Consider the following 25,005-nt stretch of genomic DNA (forward strand, 5'->3'; position numbering starts at 1 on the left):
TTGTGTATTATTGTGATTTTTTTTTATCAGCTATTTGAACTCTCATTCCAACGGCGCCCATTCACAGTATATGATCCATTGGTGAGCAAGTGATGGAATCCCATGGAAAATCCCAAATCCAAATTTGGGTGAACTATTCCTTCAATATTAATGCTTTAGGCAGTAATATTATATAGTACTTTTACTACCACTATGTATTTCGTATCGTTTGTATAGAGAAAAATCAAGTTTTGAGTTTTAAAACTGAACCAAGTGAATCTGTAATGACTACAGTGCTTATTTCTCAGTAAATGGCAAAACCTTTAGCAGTAAATGTAACAAACACAAGTGGCATCTTTCAAAATGCATGCAAATTTTTATGAGATATTATAGAGTTATAGAGATATTGAATTTTACTTTTATTAAAGAACATGCAGGACTAGTCTAACTTTTTTGTGTGTGGTAATCAATATTATGCCACAAATGCTGTCAATTCATCTTAACTTCTATTGGAATATTTCTTTAAGAACCTGTATTTTTAAGAGTTACTGTATATTACACACACACAAAAAATCACACAAGCACAAGCAACACCATCTCTTTGTTTAACCAGTCATGGGGAAAAGTCATTACTTTTGGTGACCTATACATTTTAGGATAGCATTCTACGAGGAAGATATTTTCTTTGTTCTTGGTGTAGAAACCTTAAGGAGTCAACTGTTTCTTTCGGTAGATACAGATTTTGTATTTATCATATTACTCATCGATCCATCAGCTAATTAACATGTTATCCTGTGGACAAGCTTATTTAAAAATGAAGACATTGCACAGCTCGGTTTAATATTCGATGAATGCTTACGCTATCTCATTTTTAGTAGATGCATCACTCAAAGAGGCAGTTAGGTCTGTGAGCGTGAATCTTTCATTCAGTTTTAAGCAATTAACCGAGTTCTTCAGTCTTGTGTAAGGAAAAGCCTGAAGTTATTTTTCACTCAAAATCTTGTCTTCTGCCTGTAGCTCTTAAATCTGTTAATGCTTCCACATGTTCAAACTTAGCTTTTCATAATACAAACAAACCAGTTAGGTTTGTTTGCAGTTTTTTTCCTCCTCCTTCTTCATTTGTAATATCAGTTTTGTTTCAGATGTTTCTTCAAAAGGAGAAAGAAAGAAACAAACAAACAAACAAATGTGGACATGCAGTATATGGAGTAGCTCAGATCATTTGGACTTGATGAGAAATGCTTGAGAAATGCTTAACATAAACTGCACTGAAAAAAATGATTCATTGAATTTACTCAATTTTTTTAAGGTAAGTGGTTGCCATCAATTTATTTTAGCTACATTTAAATAAACAAATTTAGTTGACTAACTTTCAACATATTTTTTTTAAATTAAATGTAGCTAAAATAAATTGTTTGCAACCACTTACCTTAAAAAAAAATGTTCAGTGTGTCTTTCATGTCAGCTACTCCTGGCAAACCTACAGATAATCTTGTTCAGCAAGTCAGCTAAAGTCATTATGATAAATTAATAATTATACATCCAGTTTTTATTAAGGTGAATTGCTAAAAGCATCCTTGTTTAATTGTACTGAATGTGCACTTGTGGAATACTTCAAATCTTAAAAGTATATTTTTAAGAAAACTGTACTTGCAGATAATGTAATATTAAAGAAAGGCTACTTTAGTGTGCTTAAAAAAGACACTTTCACCACTGTTTCTTAAACTTCATTAAACTAAATTTTTAAAATGTAATAATGCCAAATTAAAGATTACTTTAATGTACATTTTAAATTGTAAGTTTTAATAGGCTTGTGTTGTGCTTAAAAGAAGTACACTTATTTTTAAGAGTTTACTAAAGCTTAAAGTGCTTGATTGTAATTTTATTTGCAGTATCCTGTTCAGTATTACATTTAAAGTTAATATATTTTAAAGATACTGAATTGCAACTTCATCATTACAATGACATACAAGTTTCAACAGAAATTAAATTATATTTTAATTTACCATATGCTTGCCATTCTAACCATATTTCAAAGACAATAGAAATAATTATGAAATTACATCTAAAGATGTATTCAATTTCTTCATAAGTGGGTCAAAAATGCTCTAAAGTCCAGCTAATTACATTTCAAATTTAAACTATTACACATATTGCAATTAACATGCAATTAAGTGTCTGAAAACATTATATTCTGTTTGCAGTATTCTTCAAGTATATTCTTTTAAATTATATTATTTCCATAATACATACTCTTTTTAAAAGTATACTTGATTTTTAGCAAGGGTCATTAAGTGTTCAACAGGACCACATGCTTATGATGCTTTGGTCAAAATATCTCACTCACAGTCATTAGCATGACTGTTAATATACCTTGTGATGGCTGAAAAAAAAAAAACAGGATTTGGCTGTTTGTACCAAATAAAGTGCGGATGAATGAGACTGAGACAGCCGTCACCAGCAGCAGCAGCACTTGTTTAACAATCTCTGTAAATACCGACAACAAAAGCTGTGAATAAATCACACTGTCTTAAACTCTCCCAAAATCTCTCAGAAAAACACTTTTCACTGTTTTCTCCTCTTACTCTTCTAAATATGTGTCATCAAGAGGGTCAGAAATAAGAGATGAAATTGTTGTAAAAAGTGTTCTTCTGCAAATGCTTGTTCATCCAATCATTTTTTTGTTTCAGTGGAGGAAAATTACTGTTATGCTCAAAGTAGGATTTTAACACACCTACACCTGTATTTGTAAGTATAAATTATGAAAATATGTTGCAGTTTGTTTTAAGGTCAGACATTCAAATACACATTTCATCAGCATCTTGTTCTGTCTAAAAGAATGTAGCCTAATTTATTGAGGAATTTCAACTAACATTGTCACCTCTGAAATGACTATGTGCTGATCCCACACTGATTGTTTAAAGGGAAAGTTCACCGAGACACAAATTCTGTCATTACTGAATACTGACTCACTCTTGTGTCGTTCCCAATCTGTTTGCTGTTGTTATTACACCCATGAGATGAAGACTCCAGTCATATCAGTAGCCTATGAAACACGGTTGCCGTGCGTAGCCTCTTAGGGATCATATTTTGAGATCATATGTCCCATCGAATACTACTCGCTTTACCCCAGTAACCCGCTGTAATTGGACACTTTCACTGGTGGAGTAAATGTCGTGGCTGCAATGACTGAATTGCACAATTTCTTCAATGAGACAATGACTACGTTTACATGGACATCAGTAATCTAATTATTTACTTTATTCTGAATAAGACAATATTATGATTAAGGTGTTTACATGAGTTGCTTTTAGAATAATCCTTTCATGTTCCCGTTTTACATGTTAGAGTACATAGATCGATTAATGGCATGTGTCATTACGTTACCACGCGACTCCATCCGACGTCTCCTCCAGAATTTCACGTATGAACATATAGTTAGTCTTCGTGATGATGCCATATACAGGTTTGGGTGTTTAATTTTTAATTTTATGAAAGCTTCAAGTGCAGTTAATTATTTGTACGCGCATACAGACGACGGCGGTGTTGAAACTCTTTTATTTGCCGTCAAACGGTTGAACACTGTCGTGTGTGTATCCTGTCGCAAAATGCGGCGAAAAGTCCTACACGATGGTAATAGTGTGATTAAGGTGTTTACATGTCTGTACTGCACTTCAATAATGCGACTAAAATAGGAATACTCCACATGTCTTAATTCGATTTGTGTTTACTAAGGTCATCAAAAATCTCTGTTTACATGGTAGACTCTTAATCAGAGTATTGTCTTAATCGTATTAAAATCTGAATATTGATGTCCATGTAAACGTAGTCATTGTTTGCTACTGCTACATCCACAAAGTCCAGTAAAATTTGGTCATATCGGCCAGCACAGTGTCAACAAAACACAATCTTGAATCACTGTTCAATGAAAATTTTCTCCACCACTGCTTTCATCCATATACTGAAATCCAAACGTACATGCCAAGACAAGTCGGTGTGGGAGATTTTACATCAGTGGCAAAAAATGTCATTGTACATCTAAACACAATGTGCCATGACTAAATAAGTGTGAATGGGATTTGAGAGCTGTCGCTGAGAAAAAGATTTCAGGCAATTCTCTGTATTTGGGTCTGTTCCTCACACAAGCTAACATACTGTATGACTTGAGAGGAATTGTGTCACTGTAGGCTTTAGGTGCATGGAAAGTTGGCAGCCTGGACATTCTTTAAGACTGTATTTTGTATTCCATGGAAGAAAGGCATATGGGTTTGGAACAGCGTGAGTAAATGATGACGATGAAGTTTTATTTTTGGGTCAACCAAGACTCTATGTATTGTGGATCTTCTTTTGATAAAAATAGAAACAGGCAACAATGTTCGTCAGAGAACATACGTGATGAAAAAATATATACTTTTTATCTTAAACTTATAAATCCTACTGTATCATATTTGATACTCACATTTCTAAGGTCTCTAAATGATCAACATAACCAAATCTTTGCTGAAAAAGCTGTCGCACACAATCTACTACATGCCTTCTTTTGAATTGATAACAAGAAACAAGATTTTTAACAAGAAAAAAGAAAAAAGGTCTTTGATTATAATTTCAAAATCATCCAGGTCATGGTCATTTTAATTCTATATCTTTTAATAAATAACTTTTAAATAACGTTAATATTGTTTGTATTATTTTAAAATGAATGGACCCAAGCAATTAAGTTTATGTGTCAAAATATATGTCTATTTTTTTTTTTTTTTTTTTTACAAAAATCATGTTAAAATGTGAGTATCAAATGCTGTATCAGGCTTTTGAGAAATGTTTATCTCTCAGTCATCACTGTATGCACTGCATTCTATATTTTCCCCCACTATAAAAAATATAGAGCTTTTTCTTACGAAGACATATTATTGGGTGACAACTGATAATTATATACATTTTATGTAAGCATATCCTTATAAACTCTCATTGAGTTACACCAAAAGCTATCAGAATTTCATATTACTTTTTAGCATATAAATATGTGCATCTACACCAAATTGCATATTTTTGCTCAGTTTGGGCCTCTGAATAAAACTGAGCAATGAGGATGATCTCCATTTTGTCCCATGCATATCATACTGTATGAGTCATAAAAGCCTGATGTATCAAGTGATGTTCAACAAAAATACATTGTTTTTTTTTTTATATGTTTTCTAAAGATTCAAATAAACTTTTTGTGCTCATTTCAAGTGATCTCAAATGTATGAAGCTGGTAGCTCCACAGATTTGGTCCTGCAGCGCACAGAGCGTCTGCATCCGGTGTAGATCCTGACAAAACACTCAGCCTTTTAAACCTTAACCTGAACTTGAACCACAATAAGAACCACCTCACTGTGTGATCAAGACATTTCTGCCCAGAAATTACAATAATTAATATTTTCTGGATTTCTGCATGTACATGTCATTCAAGCCTCAGCAATGCTTTTCTAAACAGCTGGTTGAATCCTGGTCAGTTTTTCACTAAAAGTGTAAATGACAAACCTGCTGCATTGACAAAATTATAAAATACTTGCAACAAAGACTTTAATTTCCTGTAGGTGTTAAAGCACGACGCTCACAACACCAAGGTCATAAGTCTGATTCTCAGGAAGTACATATACTGGTAAAACATGTCTTGAATGCACTGTGGGTTGCTTTTAAAGCACCTGCCAAAGGAATAAATGTAAATATAATATTGTGTTGCAACAAAAAGTTCCATTTAAATGCAGGGAGAGACATTTATTGGTCGATATGAGGTAGATTCATCCACTGTCACAGTCTGTGGAGCCAGATTTGGCTCAATCTCAGTCACCACAGGGACAGATCCAGTTTCAGTCCAACTGAAGAGGCTTTCAAAGGGTAAACCTCCACTTCTGTCGACACACACTCACACACACACACACAATAAATGGCCCATCTACAGATAAACACTAACAATCTAAAGCATGGGTAGAGACTGCACACTGATACATGCAGTTTAGCCGCTCTCACATACACACTTTTACAAATACACAGAAAGCTTTTCTATCATTCTCTTCGCTCATCTCTCCTACCCACTTCATATTGTCTGCTTCTGTCAACTGACGAGCAGGCGCCTGCTTCTGTTGCCAAGGGAACAGGCTTAAATCAAATGAAGCCAACAGGAACTGAGTGACATTCACATGCATCTGTGGCCACAGATGAGCAAACACACACACACATTTATACACAAACAAAAAAAATTCTAACACAACAAAATAGGACACATGCTGAGGAAACATAACACACACACAGATGTACGCTGGCATGATACATAATTCACCCACAATGCAACTCAATGAAACAGGAACATAATGTACAACAAACTTTATGGATCACAAAGGGGGTTACAAAAACTCATGAAATTGCTGAGTAAGGATGGGATACACCGAGGGACACAAGGATGATGACGAGATTCACAAACTAAAAAGTACGGTGGCAATTCCACACCTTTTTGGACATTCGTCATCATAATATTGAAAAAAAACTGCATTTTTTTTTTCATTTACAATAACATCATAATTTTGTGCTATTCTTTGGAGTGAGTGAGCACTATGGTATCTGTTGTGAAAAAGAAGTACACTGTAGCATACTATAAAAAGAGTATTACTGAACTAAAAATATACTCAAGATCAAACTGAATAATGCTTTTGAAAACTTGAATGCACACTATTTACAATTTGATGATAATGTATTATAGTTTAAATTCATATTAAATGCAATCATATGAACTTAAGAGTGCTTTTGAAAACAATACTTAAGTTCATCTTTATATTTCAAAATTACTTCTTTTGTCTCTGAAATATGGTTAAATTGTTTTGCTAAATATTTTGACAAGCATTTATGGCAAACTAAAATAACAATATATATGTCAGTATATATTCCATTTGTATCAAAATGTGTTTAGTACATTTAAAAAATATAAACTTTAAATTTAATATTAAATAACATTACAGTTAAAATTATATTCATAAACTTTTCATGTGTATTTAGCATGTTCAACAAATCACTGAAATAAGTGTATTTCTTTAAAGCACAATAAAAGATTATTTTGAAAGTACTTTGAAGCAAAAGTGGTACAAGTGTACTTAAGTGCGTTAAGAAACAGTCATAAAAGTGTACTCTTTTTAAGTATACTTACATGACCTTGTATTTTTAATGCTGTATTAACTGCAAGTGCAGGTGTTTTTAATATACTTTAAGATTTTAAAATATTAAGTACACTACAAGTTCAAAATCAAACATACTTCTTTTTCACAAGAGATATTAAATTGTTTATTGATTAGATTATCTTAGCAGTGTGGTAATAAAAATACACTAAACTTTGATGCGATATTATATTATTTTGATATCGAGTCACGCATCTTTAAAACATAAATTCAACATGTGACAAATATTAATAAATCCAACATGTGAAAATATCCAGTCTACTCCACTTTCCCGTAACACTGCACACCTACACACCATAACATATCAATTATGTATTTGTCACACATCTTCATGTAAAAATTTGCAGGTCAGAGTTTACCACACTTGAACTTTGGAACACAGCGAAATGCAAAACTTTGTTTCCGGTCTCCCACATTTGCATATGTATAAATGGAAGTGAATGTTACTAAACGTGTAGTGTGACTGCCCCATAATTAAGAAAAACAAAGCAATAGTGATAAATAACTGCGTTAAGTTGTTAATTTTGAAGCATTTGTTCCCCTAAGTAAGAAAATGTTAGTAATTAAGAAAACTACAAGAGGGAATAATCAGCATTAGCAGTTAGTGCACTTACTATAGGTGCAAAGTGCTTCAAATTAGCCGTTTGTCTGCACAAATGATTTAATTGTAAGCCATAATAAATAAGCAAATGTAGGCCTATTCTGCGGTGCATACAAAACTAATGCTAATTAAAATGTAGATGCTGATTATGAACCATTAATAATACTAGATGTTTTAAAGGCTATAGCAGAGGAAAGAACATCATTTTGGTGTCCGGAAGTTATTGTGAGTCTAGTGTGAAACTTTCCGGATAACTTTACATCCAAAGGAGCCATCTGTTTCTTCCGGACAGTATTGGAAACACAAATTTTGCTCAAGTCCTCTCAGCTTTTTCTCCTGAATTAAAAAACCTAGCAATCTCAAGTTTCATATAGAGTTTTAGAAGAGATCTCAACAGTGTCTCAAACTGTGTTCAGATTTGCCAAGATAGCACCTTGCTAGTCAGAGATTTCGGAACATTTCCTTTATCTAAGCTTTCCACATTCGTTTAGAGTACTGTGTGTCAATTGACGCTTATAGCTAAATTTGTATTACTCTTGAGGAATTTCAACATCTGAGAATAATTTGATCCTTAACGAAACATAACATAAGCCTCGCAGAAAGAGCAATACAATTGGGATCCTCGCTAAAAACACAGTATGGTCTTTAATAAGCGTACATCCAAAGACCAGTGCACCATTTCCATCTCAGCCCACACAAAAGCAGGCACTGCGCTAATTTCTCTCTTCAACTCTCTCTCTCTTTGTACCTTTCTGACTCTCACTCATACATTGGGCGCAGTAGGTCTGTTGGGAGTGAGGTCATGGTAGTGTTTAGGAGGAGCATGCAAGGTGGGAGTCAATCGGAAGACAACGAAAGAGAGAAAAGTGATGGAACAGACACCAGCACAGGAGAGAAAGCACCAGCCAACGTTACATAAACCATTCGGAGTGCTCTGCCAGCAACACGACATGGGCAAAGAGGCACATACCGTCAGGAGCAGTGGGATGTGTCTCACCTCCACACACACACACACACACACAGCCTGCTAACTGCAGTTAGATGACAAATCACATGCGAGCATTTATTAATGAAAGCTTTTGCTTGTAGCTGACCTCTCACTCTCTGGCTCCCACACACATACGTCCTTCTCTCTATAATTTAACAGATCTCACTTTTTTTCTCTCATTTCCTTTTCATTTCTTTGAGCCTTTGTAAGCCCTCTACTTCCTCCTCCTCCTCCTCCTCCTCCTCACAGACAGCATCACACATCTGTGAAGCACCACAGCAGGGTCAGAAATGAACCACAATGCCAATGAAACTGACAAAAAAATGTGGTAAAATGTCTTTTATATCTGTTTCTTATCAAAAAAAGTGATATATTTTGCAATATTCTATCAAACCTATCCAATTATTGAATGAGAAGCAATGAAGACTCTGTACTGCCTTGTAGCTGTCAAACAATGTGTTTCTGAGGTAAGTGTTGTCAATGTGCGGCTAAAAAGAAGTGTATTTTAAAAAGGACAAAACTAAGAATATATTCAGAACTTAAAACAGCGATCCATTAAATTCTACTGTACAAGTAGGTAGTAGAAAGCACTTCTGCAGCTACTTTGTATTTGAAGCGTCAGTAGTGTTCAGATTGAGGACTAAATTGATGAACTATTCGATTAAAATAATGCGAGCTTGTATACGGTTAGACAATCAACATCCTAAAAAAAAAATAAAAGCCAATTCCATGGGGCAAATATTCCCTCATATGTATATATTTATTAAAAAAAAAAAAAGTTCATTTCTGTCACTGCACCACGGTATGCCCGAGTGTGAGCCGCAGTTTCACACTCCGTTCACAAGAGACGCGTTCTTGCGTTCCGCTGCGCTATTGTTTAATTGTTGTACACATGTACATACACGCTCAGATGGAGCTCTTTGACAGTTTAGTAGTGGCGTCTCGCTGTGTTTTTCAGCGAGGCGAGTCAAAAGAAGTTCACGCGAACGCGAGCGTTCTGCTTCTGCGCTGCGTCCAGCTCTCATGAAACGCAAAAACGCGTCCCGTCCTTACGCGCCACAAAACGCGTAAGGCATTTCAAATGCACGCTCCTATTATAAAACAGCCTGGGATTCGTGTCAATTCGAGCGAGCTCGGGTGAGAGAGAAAGTCAGATCAGACGGAAGAACAAAGAAGTGCTGAACCCATGAATATCGCTCGGAACAGAACGCTCCCTTCAGCTCGCACCAGCAGGAGATGCGATAAACTTTCCCCTAGCGCGCCCACACCACACACTCGTGCTTCTGGTCGTGACAGGGTGAACTGGCTTACCTTTGTGGTCACTATGCAGAGGCAGTCCATGGCAGAGAGAAGACAGGTGGAGATGTATCCAAACCCCCGTTCCCCCCTCTCCCCTCTCTCCCTCCAGCTTCTCTCCTTCTCTCTGTCTCTCTCTCAGCGCCCGCCGTTCGCCCCTCTTTTCTTCAGTGTATCTCTTTTGACTGACTTAAGCATTGAGGAAAATAGAGTATAGAGGGAGGGGGAAACGTAAAGAGGAAGGGGGAGGGACGGAAAGAGAGAGAATAAGAGAGGTCTGCCTTCAGGATTTAGCAAACGAGGAAAGGACGAGGAGAGGGACGCGTTCGTAGCCTATCGATGGGGGGAGATACAAAAAAAGACGAAACGGAGAGATGGAGGAGAGGATACGAGCAAATGAAAGGAGATGGGCAGGGGAGGATGAGTGCAGAGACGAGGTGACGAAGAAGGGGAGAAAAGAAAGAGGGAACGGACTGAAGCGGCAGAAGATGTAGAGAGAGCGCGCGAGAGAGCGCGCACGGAGGGAGGGGACGTAAAAAGATGGAAGGGGAGGTGAAGATGCGCGTGTAGAGAGGGAATGACAGTTAAAGAGCGAAATTACTCAAGAAAAGCGCCGGATGTGAAGGAATACGCGAAGACGGGAACTCAGACAAAGAAAGGAAGACTAGTATATGACGAGGGTACACTGGTTGTCATGGCTTTCGGTAGCCGTTGCCCTGGCAACGCTGCAGAGTTGTTTCTGTGTAAATAGCCGGGCCGTTGTCGTGTGGCCGTGGCTTTAGAAAACGCAGTGAAATCGGCGAGCTGGCAGGCCGCGTGCCAACTGCGTGCCGCGCTCTACACTGCATACTTATAAGGTAGTATGCGAGACAGTGTGCGACAAATAACGTGTACTACTGTGCAAGGTAGTTCGCAGGGAGTCCGCGGATGGATGACCTACAGCATTTGCATCTGCAGCATAACACTGCAGAGTACACTGTGTGGGACAATGTATCCTACAATCAGGGTTATTATACTTAACTAAAACTAAACAATAAAAATGTTGTTATTAGAAATAAAATAAACACGAGCTATGATAAAATAAATTAATAGTAAATGATATAAATGCTGCAAATTAGCAATATATCGGTCAAAGACGAGACATCTGCATTAAATTAAATTTACAAAAGTGTTTATATAGCCTACTGTATAAGCATATTATAAAATAAAATGTAAAGATAGGCTACGTAGGCTACTTATTCGGTGGGCTACTCGCCTAATTAAAATATATAAAGTAATAAGTGGTCATACTAAATTGTATTTTAAATCATTAAAAAATGTTCCGCTGACAAATGGATAAAATCGAATATTTTGAAGGATAATGGCAAAGATTGGTAAAGTTTTGGGGGGCTGCATTGTGATCCTTAAATTGAGAATTTGTGATTGATATGACTGACAAGATTTTTTGGCATATTGTTACTCTGAATGACATTTTTTTTGTGTAAATATTTTTTTTTCTCTATTTGCAGATTTTTTTTTTTTTTTTTTTGCTCAGAAACAATAAGGTTAAACACATTTTGTACGAAAAACAGCTGTATTAAATTTTAATGGTTTTCATGCTTGAAACCCCTTTTCGTCAGATTCGTCACATAATTTTTTAATTTTACAGTAATTTTTTTCTCACCTTTATAGGCATTATCTATTGTAATTTGGCAGTTAATATGATTAATAATAACTGTGAAACTAATCACATGAGAAAGAATATTTCCAACAAAAAAGAAAAAAACAATGAAAAGTACAGTGTTTTGCATCTCATCAGCGCCCCCTGCTGATGTGGGACCCTGGTTGAAAGGCCATGACTGAATGCCATTTGCTGAATTAAATATGTAACTTAATGTAACAGTTCATATGACAAATATGTTCAGTGTTCACTGCATTATTTAATATTTAAAAAAAATACTGATTTTAAAAGAAGGCTGAATGTAGTATTGTGCCATACAGTAATCCACTAGTGCGCTTATATAGCGGATAGTGTACAAGTATGTCTTTCACTGAAAATTTGCATACTATACATACTGTGTACTGCATGAATAGAATGACTACTATGCTATTCCTGAAAAAACCCAAAGAGAGACAGAAAGAAGACAGCAACAAGGCACTGCATTCATTTTATTTGCTCTCTGAAATAAAAGACAAGAGAAAACAGAAAGAGAGGTGGTGAGAGAGAAAAGGAGGGTGAGAGATTGAGAGAAGATGAGGCTATTTTTAGTGACACTGTCATCTTATTTGCTTCTTTTTATGCCTTTGTGTTAACAACACTTCAGTCTTTTCTCCATATATATGTTCATATCCATCCAGTGCTGACCAGTGAGATGAGAATGAGACAGATTAATAGCCATTTGAGTAAAAACACACTGTGCACGACTTTTTTTTTTTTTTTTTAATTATCACTTTGCCTTTAAGACAGTGGACTGTACCATTAAAGTCAGTCAAGGGGTATGTCAGAGCTTCAAAGCCTTTCAATCAGCATCTCCACCCAGTCAAGAGTCAATGGTTGTGCAATAAATGGGTTGTCACATTTTCATTCTCCAGGGCGGTGTATATTTCAACACAACTACAAATAAAAATACTTCACAATTCAGACTGTTTTATTCAAACAGTGTTTCATTGCTAATGGAACAGTGTTTTAAATGAAGGTAATCCAAACCATCTGCATCTACCAATCCATGAATCCATGACACTTGAGTTATTGAAGTACAATAGTGTTTTGTGTGGAGCTGCTATGACTTTTATGTCAGGACTGTGCTAGGAGAGAGAGAAAGCAATAGACAGTATGCATGCTTTAATTGGGTGTTGTTAAAACAGAAAGAAGACAATGAACACAGATGAGTGTTTTTATTGGTTTAATTCAAATCTGCCTTTAAATGGACTGAGCATACATCTTCACTCCTACTACATCACTGTTACATAAGTGCATGTGTCTGTTGAAATTCAATGTGCACATACTCATTTGCTTTATTGTGCATTTATGCTCTGATGTGTAGTTGTAATTGTATATGGATTGGTGTGTCTCTGCATGTGTGTGAGAGAGACAGTGGAGCAGTGATGTTGAGTCTCAGTTGGGTTTTAATATATGAAGTTTTTCATAAAGGAGTAAAGGAGTTTGTCATAAAATGACATTCACATACATACACAAACACGTGTTGGGTAGGCTGGGGGCATTAATATTTAACACACACATTATCTTCAGTCAGAAATGTGTGTTCACACACTGCCTTGCTGTGAACAGACAGAAGTGAATCTGCATTCATACAGAAGCGTTTTTACACTGGCTATTCACACACTCACATGCGTCAGTACGCAATAGGCTATGTTTAAATTGGTTATATTGTAGAATGAAATGTCTACTGAGGTAACGACAATATTTGGTAACGTTTGTGCTGTAGAATGGCAAGATAAAGCAATTTCCCGATTTTGTTACAAAAACACCTGTTTTTTTGTAAGATTGCTCCATCTTGTGGTCGTTTGGAATATTGCAACATTTTACGGAAACTATCTACAGAGTTTGGGGAAATTATTTGACCGTTTCAGTAATAGTATTACGTTTAACAGGCTCAGCGCAATATATTGTGAAGTGTCACTGCAAACTCTGCATTGCTTGAGTGACAAATGTGGTGGGTAATAACTTTTACTTATGAGGTAAAAGTCGTTTACTAATTTTCAATCGATCTGCATTCATTACTCAGGGCGGTTTTTAGCATTGTACACATTCGTATGATAGTTTCAATCCAACATTTCCTTTTGTCTCGTAGCTGCTTATACAAATGGAACTCTTCCAGGGAAGCTTTATAAAATGAATCGAAGAAGAACAATGGTCCTCATAAACAGCTGTTGTTCTGGTTACCCAGCGCTGAGAAAAGTAGCAGATACCACATGACAAATCCATCTGCTTCGACAACATTTTGAATAATGATATAATACCAGTGCTGGATACTGGGATTATATCAGATTCCAAAAATTAAGTAATTTGTATTATTTTAAAATACGTAGACTACAGTTACTTTTTTATTGATTACATGATATTATTAACAAAATAGCAATACATTATTCATAATTAATTAATTCTCCCAAATTATTTTTAATCTTTTAAATTTATCTTTCTAAAATACCCTACCACTTATATACATCATGATCTTCCAGTCTTGTGGACATTTAACACAAAGACTAGTCACTAGTCAGGTGGCTATAATTACACAGCATTTGACAACTGATAACATTTCAGCATTGCTACTGATGAACACTAATGTTTTTGTTTTTTTTAATTATCACCCAGTCAATTATCACTCAATTATCACTCATGTCTTTGGAAGGCTTTCAAAATTCATTGGAAGGCACACATTCACGTTATTTCTTATTTACATGTACTGCGGGGATTCCCAAATGTATATTCCCAAAATATATTTACTTGAAGAACCCTCTGAGAATTAAAGGTAATAAGTTAAAAATTAAGTAACATGTTCTTCAAAGTTCTCTGTGGTCATATGCGAATGCACGAGGTATTTTGTTTTGATTGTTGTTACATTAAAATGATTTATTTTCATTTTACATTTGTATGATTTAATTATTAGCTTTTTATTAAACTCACAAACCTCCTACAGCGACATCATGAACCCCAGTTTGGGAAACCTTGATGTAATGTAATATTTAATGCAATTAGTTATGTAGCATGAGGAGATCACACAGTGTTAATTTGCACACTGCATTGAATACAATTTAGAACTTTAATAATAAACCAGGAAAGAGCAGCATCCCTTATGTGTTACTCTTGGGTAACATGTTACAATGCCATTTGTCATTGCTGAATCATAATTTTAACACAACAGCTCGGCCCATGAATTTCCATAATTATTAACTAGGTCAACAACTAAGTATTGAAGTTATATATTTTTTTAAAAACTGGGTGAGCATTGCAAATTCATGTTATTTTGTAGTTTATTTTTCAATTTCTAGGAGTCCTTTGAATGAAAAGAACCCTTTTTAGAAATACACCAACTTTACATTTGCACAAGAAAATACAAATGTGGGAGACAAATTTATTCTCTCGTTTTAGTGCAAACCTTTCAATAGGAATAAAACAACAACAAGGTTACCTCAGTTGTGACAAGAACTCTGGACAAACAATTTACAAAACGTACCTCGGATTTTGTTAAACTTTAACAGCTGGAGAATCAAAACAAAACAGATTAAAAAAAAAATAATAAAAATATTTAAACATCATTCTCTATGACCCACCACACCAAAAAGGAATCACATCCTTCTGGACTTTTATTAGGGACATTAGATCAGTAAACACTTCATCATAGCATATCAGCTAACCTGCAGCTTCAAAACTGCCAAGGACAAAATTACGGTCATGTTATACCAGGCAATATAATTGATGAACTTAAAATTAAGCTATTGGTATTTGTTAATAAATGGCAGCCATGCAGGCTGGAAAATGGCTGATGGGCAGACAGATGCTAGAACTGTTAATAGCAATGCTTTGTTCAAAAGGTAAAGAAAAAAAATAAATTGTATACAACAGTGCAGCAACAACAAAACAGCAAAAATCTGAAAACTGGACATCTGGTAACATGCTCTAATCTTTCCTTTTGAGAAAAGATAATGTTCACATACCCAACCACCAAACATTTAAATTCTAGATGGTCGTTTACCAGTTTTGTGTGCTAGTAAGGAAGCCACAGTTGCTCAGGAATTTGCATTTTAGGAATTTCATTCCAAATGAAAAACAAATTTAATCTAAGCGTTTAACAGGAGCTTAGAAATTACTTTGTGTGATTTGACTGGATTCAACATTGTGCTTGTTCACAAGATCATTCTCTTTATGAGGGGTAAAAACAGCTTGCTTGAGTAGGGAAAACTCTGATTGGCATCTCTAATTCTTCAGTAGAGTCCTTGAAAAATATTGCGATGGGTTTTCCTTTATTTTTAAAGGCAGGGGAACAATTTCTCTTATTCAGCACCAATGAGATTCCATTTAAGAGTTCAAAATATGGAAAGTCTTCCATCAAAGAAAAATGCTTAAAGTTCCAGTGGCTTCAAATGCTGGTTGTTTTCAAAATCCAATCCAGTCTCGTTTTCTTCTCAAAGTTGGTGGTTGAACTGGTGGCATCACTTTTGAGGTGAGGGTCCTTTGTGAAAAAGGTAGATTGGTCTCTGAAAACCTAAGAGAAGACAAACTGAGGGTTAGAAATATTGACATTATATCATAATATCATAGGGAGGAACTGAAAGGCCTTTCAAAGCTCTGACCTCTAGAATAGTTCTGTGACGTTCCGATGAGCTCATAACTGGAGAAGCCCACTTCAGTAGTCAGGTAGGAGGAGAAATGGTCCGGTTTTAACCGGATGCTGTGGTAATTCTTAAAGATGGTCTCCTGAGAAATTAAACCATAATAAAATAAAATGCATGTGGTTAAACAACAAGAAGTGCCCAACTTTAAAATGCCTCAATGTGTGACAAAAGGCTTAATTGCACTTTTAAAACTGTATCTTCCAGCTTTAAATTCGATAATGCATGCACTGATATATGCACACCTGTGATGTCAGTTAAATTTTGTATTATTTTGTCACGTTCCAACAAACCATTAACTTACAATGAACTACACTGAACATTGGTGTCTTATATTGCTATTGCATTTGCTTCATAATGTGCTAGTTTTGAGGTCATTTTACTTTGCATCACACATAAACAACACCTAATCTTTTCTTGCGCAAGTCTGTCGTGGTGTCATCTTTGAGTCACCTCAAGATTTGAGGCTACTGCTAAACTAAAATCAAGTCTATCAATTAAAAATATGGAGACTGTATTAGATGCCTCATTTCCCTCTAGACTTGATTATTGCAACTCAGTATGGATGACCGGAGATCACTGTCTACATTTAGTTCAAAATGCTGCTACAGGGCTTTTAAGGGTTTAGATGGCTCTGCACTACATTCCACATCTGATCTTCTTAGTGTGAGACTAGGCCTTTGAAGTCTAGAAACAGCCCACTTTTGTCTGTTCAAAGTGTATTGGTTGTGGCCTCATCTTTGGAAAAGTTATTATCTGCTCCATATCACATCCTCAGTCCAAGGTCTGAAATTAATGGGGGCTTGGGGGAGGAAAAAGGAAGAAGTATTTTCAAAGAAATCTGATGAGTGAATGATTCAATGACCAGTGGCTTTGTTCCTAATGAATCACACATTTTGAATGAATCTGTTGAGTGAATGATTCAGTGATTCGCTCATTAAGATATCTACTGGCGAATTAAAAGGATAGTTCACCCAAAAATGAAAATTACCCATAATTTACTCACCCTCAAGCCATTCTAGGTGTATATGGCTTTCTTCTTTCAGACGAATACAATTATAGTAATATTAAATGTCCTGGCTCTTCCGAGCTTTATAATGGCTGTGAATGGCCGTTGATATTCAATTGTCCAAATAAAGAGCATCCATCCATTATAAAAAGTACTCCACATGGCTCTATAGGGTAAATAAAGGCCTCCTGAAGCGAATCGATACATTTTAGTAAGAAAAAGATCCATATTTAAAATATGGCTTTCTGAAGATTCTGCTCCGCTCGCTCAACCCAAAATGCACTTCGGTAATTTGCTAGTTCGAAAACTTGTGGAATAAGCAATAGTTTGTCTAATGTTTCTAAAAGTAAATTCTAAAGTCCTGTAAAGATTAACAAACGTTTTAATAAACCGCATTTCTCTGCAGTTTTGGTCTATATTTTAGAAAGTGTGTTTCTTTATTTAATGCCACTAAATAATCTGTTACGTGCATTTCATCTTGTGTGTGCTTTTCATGGGCCTGATAAGCAAGGTGTATTTTGTGAAATTCTATGTGCATTTCATCTTGTGTTTGTTTGCGTTTTGAATGTTCAGTTACACAATAACTGAATCTGTGTTTTCATGGAAATTTCGGTTATTTAATTTTTTTAGGAAGGTTTGCCAAGTGGCTTCAAAAACGAGACACGTTTTTAAATTAATAATTTTAATTTAATACATTTAAGTTAATAAAATTTCATTATAAACAGGAAAAAAAACAAAAACAATTAAGCCTACTGGAGAAATTGGAGTGTGGTTTAGTTTACCGGTGAGCGTGAGTGGAACATTAGCGGAGCGTTTGCTTTGGCCGTGAGTGACTGAGCGAAGCGCACGCCCACAAAGCAGAATATTGAGCTGAGCATCACACCGCTCCGCTTCGCTCACATGCTCTGTAATGAACGTGGAAGCGCAGAGGAGAGAGCAAAACAAAACACAAATCACAAATTAGAAGTAAAAAACAAGGATTTGTTAAGAAAAATGCTGAAAGATTTCGATATATAAGCCAAGAGGAGACTGGTTTTCCTTTGCTAAACAAAGGAAACTTTGCTTCCTGTGCTCCTGTAAACAAAACTTGTTTCTTGCAAGACTAGAATATTCTCACTAGAGCTTACGCTACACCTACATCCTACGTCATCCACTGGAACACCACTCTCTCGTTAACGTGTACGACAGTAGAGAAGGTTTATAAAATATTAAATATGGACATTTTTCTTACAAAAACACATTGATTTGTTTCAAGAAAGCCTTCATTAACCCCCCGGAGCCGTGTGGAGCAATTTTTATGATGTATGGACACGTTAAACGTTTCAAAACGTTAAACCCCATTCACTGCCATTATAAAGCTTGGAAGAGCCAGGACATTTTTTAATATAACTCTAATAATTGTATTCATCTGAAAGAAGAAAATCATATACTCCCAGAATGGCTTGAGGGCGAGTAAATCATGAGATTATCCCATTAGGTTTCATATTTCTATATTCAAAATGGTATATTTTAGAACATTAAATTCTTAACATTATGCAATTGTAATTACAGTGCATATGCATCACAGATCATTCCTTTCAACAAAATCAGATCACAATTTTGCTCAAAGGACACACATTTGAGAAACATGTTAACACAATGTTTGAACATCAAATGGTTTGTCTGACCTTTTGGCTGAATAGATACAATTACAACAAAAAAGGGCCTTACAGTGAGTTTCTTTCTCTTGCCATAGGAGTTCCAGGGCTGGGGCTCCAAAATGAAGAGTCCTCCTGGCTGCAGGTGCTTGTATACCCTCTGGAAGAGCCGTTTGAGTCCTGCATCACCCCAGTTCAAGTGGACCCATTTTGTCACACTCAAACACAGGATCACATCATACTCTTCCCTTTGTGTCTGCAGCAACATATCACTTTCCAGCACATAGTTCCCCTGTGCAGGTCAGACAAACAGAGGATTATGAAAAATGACAGACAGGTGCCTAACAGTATTATTTGCATATAAACATACACATCAAAAAACGTTACCATGCCACACCTCTTTCACAAGTTACCTCCAAGATGCTATGGTACAAGGTGGCTGGCATAATGCTGTTTGGTCCCTAATTTGTTCAAAATGTTTTATTCACATTGCATTGCAATACAGATGCTAAGGTGTCGTGGGTGGCTTCTTACTGGCCCAAGTCAAAAGAGCCAAATCTCTAAGACACACTTGTCCTCGGATGTGGCTTGGTTCAGTCCAGGTCTACAGGTTTTCACATTCAACATTTCAAGATAAAGGCTTAAATGCTCTTGGGTAAGCATGTATACGCATGTACTCAAGAAAAGCAGAACCAGATAAGAGATCAAAGACCTAGATCATCAGACACCAGTTCATCTTTAGCTATGCTGCACAACTACTTTCTGGGAGCCTAGTGTACTTCATTTGTTGCTGGAACTATTGAAATAAATATTATTATTACTTCTTGACACAATTATGTGCTTTAAACAGAGCACAGGCTTAATAAAAGTCAAATTAACAGCTAAAACTACTATGAATGACAGGCTGGCATGCATTTAATGTGTAGCGCAGAACATTTTTTGCATTCATTGTTTTTCAATACTCAACTAGTATTATTTACTGCTGCTATGCCATTCTACTCAAACATGAGTGCATGCATAATGTATGAATATTTTGTTGTATTGTTTAATTTATTGTATATCATTTTGTACATTACTTTTTAAGTCACATTTATAACAGAATTTCTTAATACGGATTGTTAGAAAGCAGCTTTACAGTAATAAACTATTGCAAAATTCATCAATTATGAAACATTAAATTTCAGCCGGAAAGCAGCTTTACAGAAGACAATGGTGTTTTTATTCAGCTCAATTAAGTTCAATGCTGATTATTTTTAAACTGCATAAAGATGATAACATCAGGCATACTTGATACAGCAATTTAATTGAGCTTTGGAGCAAAATATTCCTGTCTACTGAATGTGAATTCCAATTTAAAAAAAGCAGCAAAAAACAAAACAAAACAATCTTACCTTGACAAAGGTCACGTTGGCAGGGAAATCTCCAGGAGGGAGACTGTTTGTGATCAACTCAGGCAAAGGGGGACCAGCTATGGGTCCTCTTGAGATCCGGAGCGAGACAGGGAATGAATGCTTTCCATCAGGGAGACCTGTCGATGTTTCATCTTCCATTTTCCCACTCGTTTCTCCCTGGTCAGCCTCTGTCGTTTTATTCTCCCTTTCTTCTCGACCAACTTCCATTCCTTTTTCAACCATGCATTCATTCGCTTCATCCACATGCTTTGTTTTTTTCTCATCCCTCTCCTCTTTCACAACAAAACTCTCTTCGTCTTTCTCTTTCCTCTGACTCTTTTCTTCTACTAAATCCTCGTCAATCCTCTCCTTCCCTTCCCCTCGATTCCCCTCCCCATTCTCCCCAGAACGGCGGGCCTGCTGCGTTTGAACCTCAGAGAGGTAGTGGCGTATATTCTGCCGAGCGGCATGTATCAGCGCTGCGTCGATATCTAAGCCCACAATCCTTGCCGGTCGCCAATTTTTGGCGATTGATAGAGTCAGGTGGCCAGTGTTGCAACCCAGATCTAATACCTCCTTTCCTCTGAACCACTCAGGATCCATAACACGGATACGAGGATCCTCGCTCAGCCCTGGGTTCCTATAACCATAGTATTTGTTATAGTTGCCATAATGAAACTTCTTTTTAGTCTGTTGTGGGAGCTGGTTGCTGTTGTTCTGCGGCCTCCAATGGTTTGGATGCTGTTGAGGCCTCTCTGCAGCTCCGCTGCGAGAGCCCATTCCTGGGGTGTGAGAGGGCTGAAAATGTCTCCCAGATCTCTGACCCCAATTTCTCATGCTATTTGAACTATCTGCATTCTCCAATCTGTTTCCGGCACGCCTGCGTTTGCGCTGCCTGCTTGATGGAGGGTTGGTGGGGTTAGTGGATGAAGGTGCAGTTGATGCATCAACGGTTTTCTCCTTCACCTCACTGCCATTTGTGGCTAAATTAGGCTTATTTGAGCATTGAGCCTCAAGAGTAGAGTCCGATAGGGGTTGGTGCTCAAGAACAAGTGTGTTTGCTACTGCGCCTGGATGCGAATGCGTTAAGGAGAGCGTTGTTGTTCCCTCATCTTGTCCTGCAGCACAGCCATTAGACTCTGGTAAATCCATCTGTGCGACTATTCCTTCACCTGAAACTCTTCCAGTGCTCGCTCCATGGTGCTTGTTACGATGTCTTCGCCTGCCTCCACCACTTTTCAGGGGAGACACCAACGGACTGCTGTCCCCTGCACTGGGGCAGTTGAGATTCAGGGGGTCTGTGATATCTCTGGGTATAAGGATCTCTACAGGATCTCTGCTTTTGGCTGGCAATGGCGAGGATTTGGGCGTCTCTGCATTGAGAGCCCGGTTCACCTCTTCATCCAAAAGGCTGTTAAGGTTGAGTGGGTCAAAAATGTTCCCGCCCAGCAGGAAATTGGTTGGCAGGACGGACTCGCTCTCAGAGTTGGCACGGCGTCGTCGTTTACCATAACCAGGGTGTTTGAATCCAGCACTCATCGTGCTGCGGCGCTTATTAACTTTCTGCTGTTGAGGTTTGGGCTGCTGGGTGCCATTTTGAGTTTCTGTACACGATTCGACCCCAACTACCCCACTTTCACTCTGAGTATTGTTATCTGGGGTAGCAGTTTTCTCTCTGTGCTCCAGTGATGTCTCACTTCCTGCCTCTTCACTGGCCTCTTTGGTGAGGTTTATAACTGTGGTGTTCCCGGATGGATGGAGAGTGCTGGTATCATTTCTAGTAAGTTCTGAGTGCTGTTGGGAAGTGGGGTCTGTTTGCCCCTCACAAGATAAAACAGTTTCTTTGTCAAATGACATCTCTATCATGTTTCAGGCTGACTCTGGAGGAGACATGGATCTGAAATGAAAGCAAAAAGCAATCATCCACAAAGCCCACATAAAAGAACTTGCTAAATCATTACTATACCTACTCAAAACATGATAGGCTACCATTTTCCTGCTAGAATTTTACCATTTAGATCAAAGCCTAAAAGATCCTAATTAGTGACATACTAATATATCTGTCAGATCATATTTGGTTATTTTGAGATTAAAAAAATAAGTTTATTATTAGATAAACTGAAATGACTATGTAGTGTACGGTCCTATTTATTTATGTTAACCTTGGGCAAATGACATTGTTTATTAAAATTTAGCAAATCTGTGTGCATCTCATTTACTATTGTATTAAATATATTAAAGAAAGAAAGAAATAAAGATCAAAACTAGATCTTTTAAGAGCACAAAGTTTCCAAGAGGACTATTTTGATGTCCTTTAACTATCCAGTTACAAGAACATTATTTCAATGCAATACAAACAGTGCTCTGCTTAAGATAACAAGATTCAACAGAACCATTCATATATATAAGTTATAAAACCATATAGATAAAACCCTTTATAACTACCGTTATAAAAGACCAATTACACTGAATAAGGAAAATGCCGTTTGCCCAAAATGCACAGAACTTAACGTTTCCTTTCGCTTTGATGTCAGCTCCTGACAACATGTGTCAAGTGTGCATAAAGAAAGTAAATGTTAGGTCAGCGTTCGCAAAACGTCCACCCACCTTCAGTGTCAGCGTGCCCGCCTCCTCGACACTGCTGTTATTATTGATACTTTGTACAAACCCCGCCTCCAAGCGTCAGTCATGAATAATACATAACACAGTAAAATGTGCAAGAAGAAAACAGAAGAGAGAAAACGAAGAGATACCTAAACAGGCTCAGTGCTGTGCTCAACACACAGCCCGGGGCTCTAACTCTCTCTCCGCCCTCTCTTAAAGGTACACAGCCCAGTGCCTGCCTCCCTCTCCAGCGGACGAAAAAAAACCCACAACAGCCTGGTCAGTGTAGCGACTGCTGTCCTTGCACATCCTGCACTGAAAGCGCCAGTACACACAGCTGTCCGCTGACGTCAGGTTCACAATCAAAATAATACATTCAGAGGACACACCCCTTAAAATAAAGCTTAGTGAAATACAAACGAACTCTATTTTAGAATATCGGCAGGCTGTTTGGAGGTACTGACCACAATGGTCGTTTTCTGTTTATTATTTTTATTTTTTTAACCCCTAACTGATCAGCTAAACTACTGCGCTTACTCGACTGAACTTACTAATGAGCTGCAGAATCTCACTGTGAGGAACGGGGCTTTCAGTGCTTTATATATCGCGAGCGCCTGATGACGTCGCGACGAGCAGCTGAACCAGCCAATAGTACGCGCGTATTCCGGAGACCCTCGTTTCACTGCCCAATCATCGAATATGTAGGGAGGGATTAGCCTAGATTCCACTTTTTAGGTGCCCTAAGTATGTGCCTGCTCATAAAAGTCAACATTATTAAACTGGCTTCATCACCTCACGAATTGCCGCAGCGACCTCGTTAAACCTCCCGTATATGACGCATGTTTCAATTTATTGCATTGTAATAAGAGCGTGGTTTTGTTCATGTGTGTTTTGAGCTGTTGTTTATACACTGCACACTTCCTCACAGGCAAGCACAAGATGCCCCATAGCTTTTCTATCCAGCATGTAAATAAACGACATTTTTAATAGTTGATTGACAGGCAGTAACCTCAAATGCACACTCTGCAACTGAAGACTGATTACTTATTTAGCACCAGCCGCTTTACGTCCGCGATTGCTTGTATTTGAATGTGATTAAGCTATAAGCGGAAGCTTTGTGGTTCCCGCCCCCGCGTGTGGTTGCTGTGCATGGCATATAGAGTGACTGGGATTTGTAGTCCTAGTGCGCTTACTCGAGCACATTTGTGTAGTCCTCAAGAAGAACCTATGTAAATGAAAAAAAGAAAACTTTATAACTGTTTTAACAACTCACAAACAACATTATAGACATCACAAACAGTTCATCCTGCTCAAGTAGCAGCTGCGATAGTCAGAAAAAGTATAAATTAACTTGGACGTAGACTATGTCTTCAAAATTTCCCGAAATGCTATAAGGTAAGTAATATATCAAGCGAGAATCTTGTTCCTATTGGTGTAGATATAATGTGACAGTCGATGCAGCATTTTCCGTTTGCACTTTGCAGGAGGAGGATAAATTATAACAGTAAGTCTCTTTGACCAGCAGAGGGCAAAAAAGACTTTGAGTAGACACATGACACATTTCTGGGGCACGTTGTCATAGGCCTTCAAATAACAGAACTGTTCATAAAACAGCGACCGTGTTGAATGTAAAGGTGATTATTTTGGGTCTACAAATATTTTAATTAATAAATTGTGTATATTCATGAATGCAATCATTTCCCCCGCTCTGACATTTATGAAATATATATTTGTACTAAGAAAAATAAACCTTTATACATAATTGATTGGCTGAGTGCATGCTATTGTGGTTTGTATTCCTTTTTAAAAGCAACATAAAAAAAAAAAAAAAAAACACTGCAAGATAAAACACCATATGTAAATGGACTTTTGACTCAATAGTTACTGAGAAAGAGTGCTTGGCTAATAGGCCCAGTCTCTCTGTCATCAGTACACTAACAGATGTTTTCTGCAGATGAATTTATT

The 25,005-nt window shown here is 37.1% G+C and overlaps 2 protein-coding genes across 3 annotated transcripts in view; both read right to left on the minus strand.

Moving 5' to 3' along the window:
• LOC131540853 (disks large homolog 4) overlaps positions 1-10,738 on the minus strand; it is a 175,816-nt gene extending 165,078 nt beyond the window's left edge. The window contains exon 1 of the mRNA XM_058776150.1: positions 10,085-10,738. Within this exon, the coding sequence (XP_058632133.1) occupies positions 10,085-10,114 (30 nt within the window). The 5' untranslated portion in view covers positions 10,115-10,738. The remainder of the gene's footprint in view (positions 1-10,084) is intronic.
• A 4,389-nt stretch (positions 10,739-15,127) lies between these two features.
• On the minus strand, positions 15,128-23,630 carry mepcea (methylphosphate capping enzyme a). 2 transcript variants are annotated; one of them, XM_058777180.1, is made up of 5 exons: positions 23,190-23,630; positions 20,437-22,333; positions 19,119-19,337; positions 16,361-16,484; positions 15,128-16,272 (listed from the first exon to the last, which is right to left on the minus strand). In XM_058777180.1, the coding sequence occupies exons 2-5, from the start codon at positions 22,300-22,302 to the stop codon at positions 16,220-16,222; spliced, it is 2,262 nt and encodes a 753-aa protein (XP_058633163.1). In that variant the 5' UTR covers positions 22,303-22,333; positions 23,190-23,630; the 3' UTR covers positions 15,128-16,219. The 2 variants fall into 2 exon arrangements, with proteins under 2 accessions (XP_058633163.1, XP_058633162.1); XM_058777179.1 differs by having other exon boundaries at positions 23,044-23,629.
• Positions 23,631-25,005: the final 1,375 nt, after the last annotated feature.

The sequence above is a fragment of the Onychostoma macrolepis genome, chromosome 05 (assembly GCF_012432095.1).
Source record: "Onychostoma macrolepis isolate SWU-2019 chromosome 05, ASM1243209v1, whole genome shotgun sequence".
Taxonomy (NCBI): domain Eukaryota; kingdom Metazoa; phylum Chordata; class Actinopteri; order Cypriniformes; family Cyprinidae; genus Onychostoma; species Onychostoma macrolepis.

Coding starts and splice junctions, on each gene's coding strand:
- mepcea (XM_058777180.1), bottom strand. CDS start 22,302: ATGATAGAGATGTCATTTGACAAAGAAACTGTTTTATCTTGTGAGGGG. Junction 19,338..20,436: donor CCAACGTGACCTTTGTCAAG/GTAAGATTGTTT, acceptor TGACCTGCACAG/GGGAACTATGTGCTGGAAAG. Junction 16,485..19,118: donor GCAAGAGAAAGAAACTCACT/GTAAGGCCCTTT, acceptor TTAATTTCTCAG/GAGACCATCTTTAAGAATTA.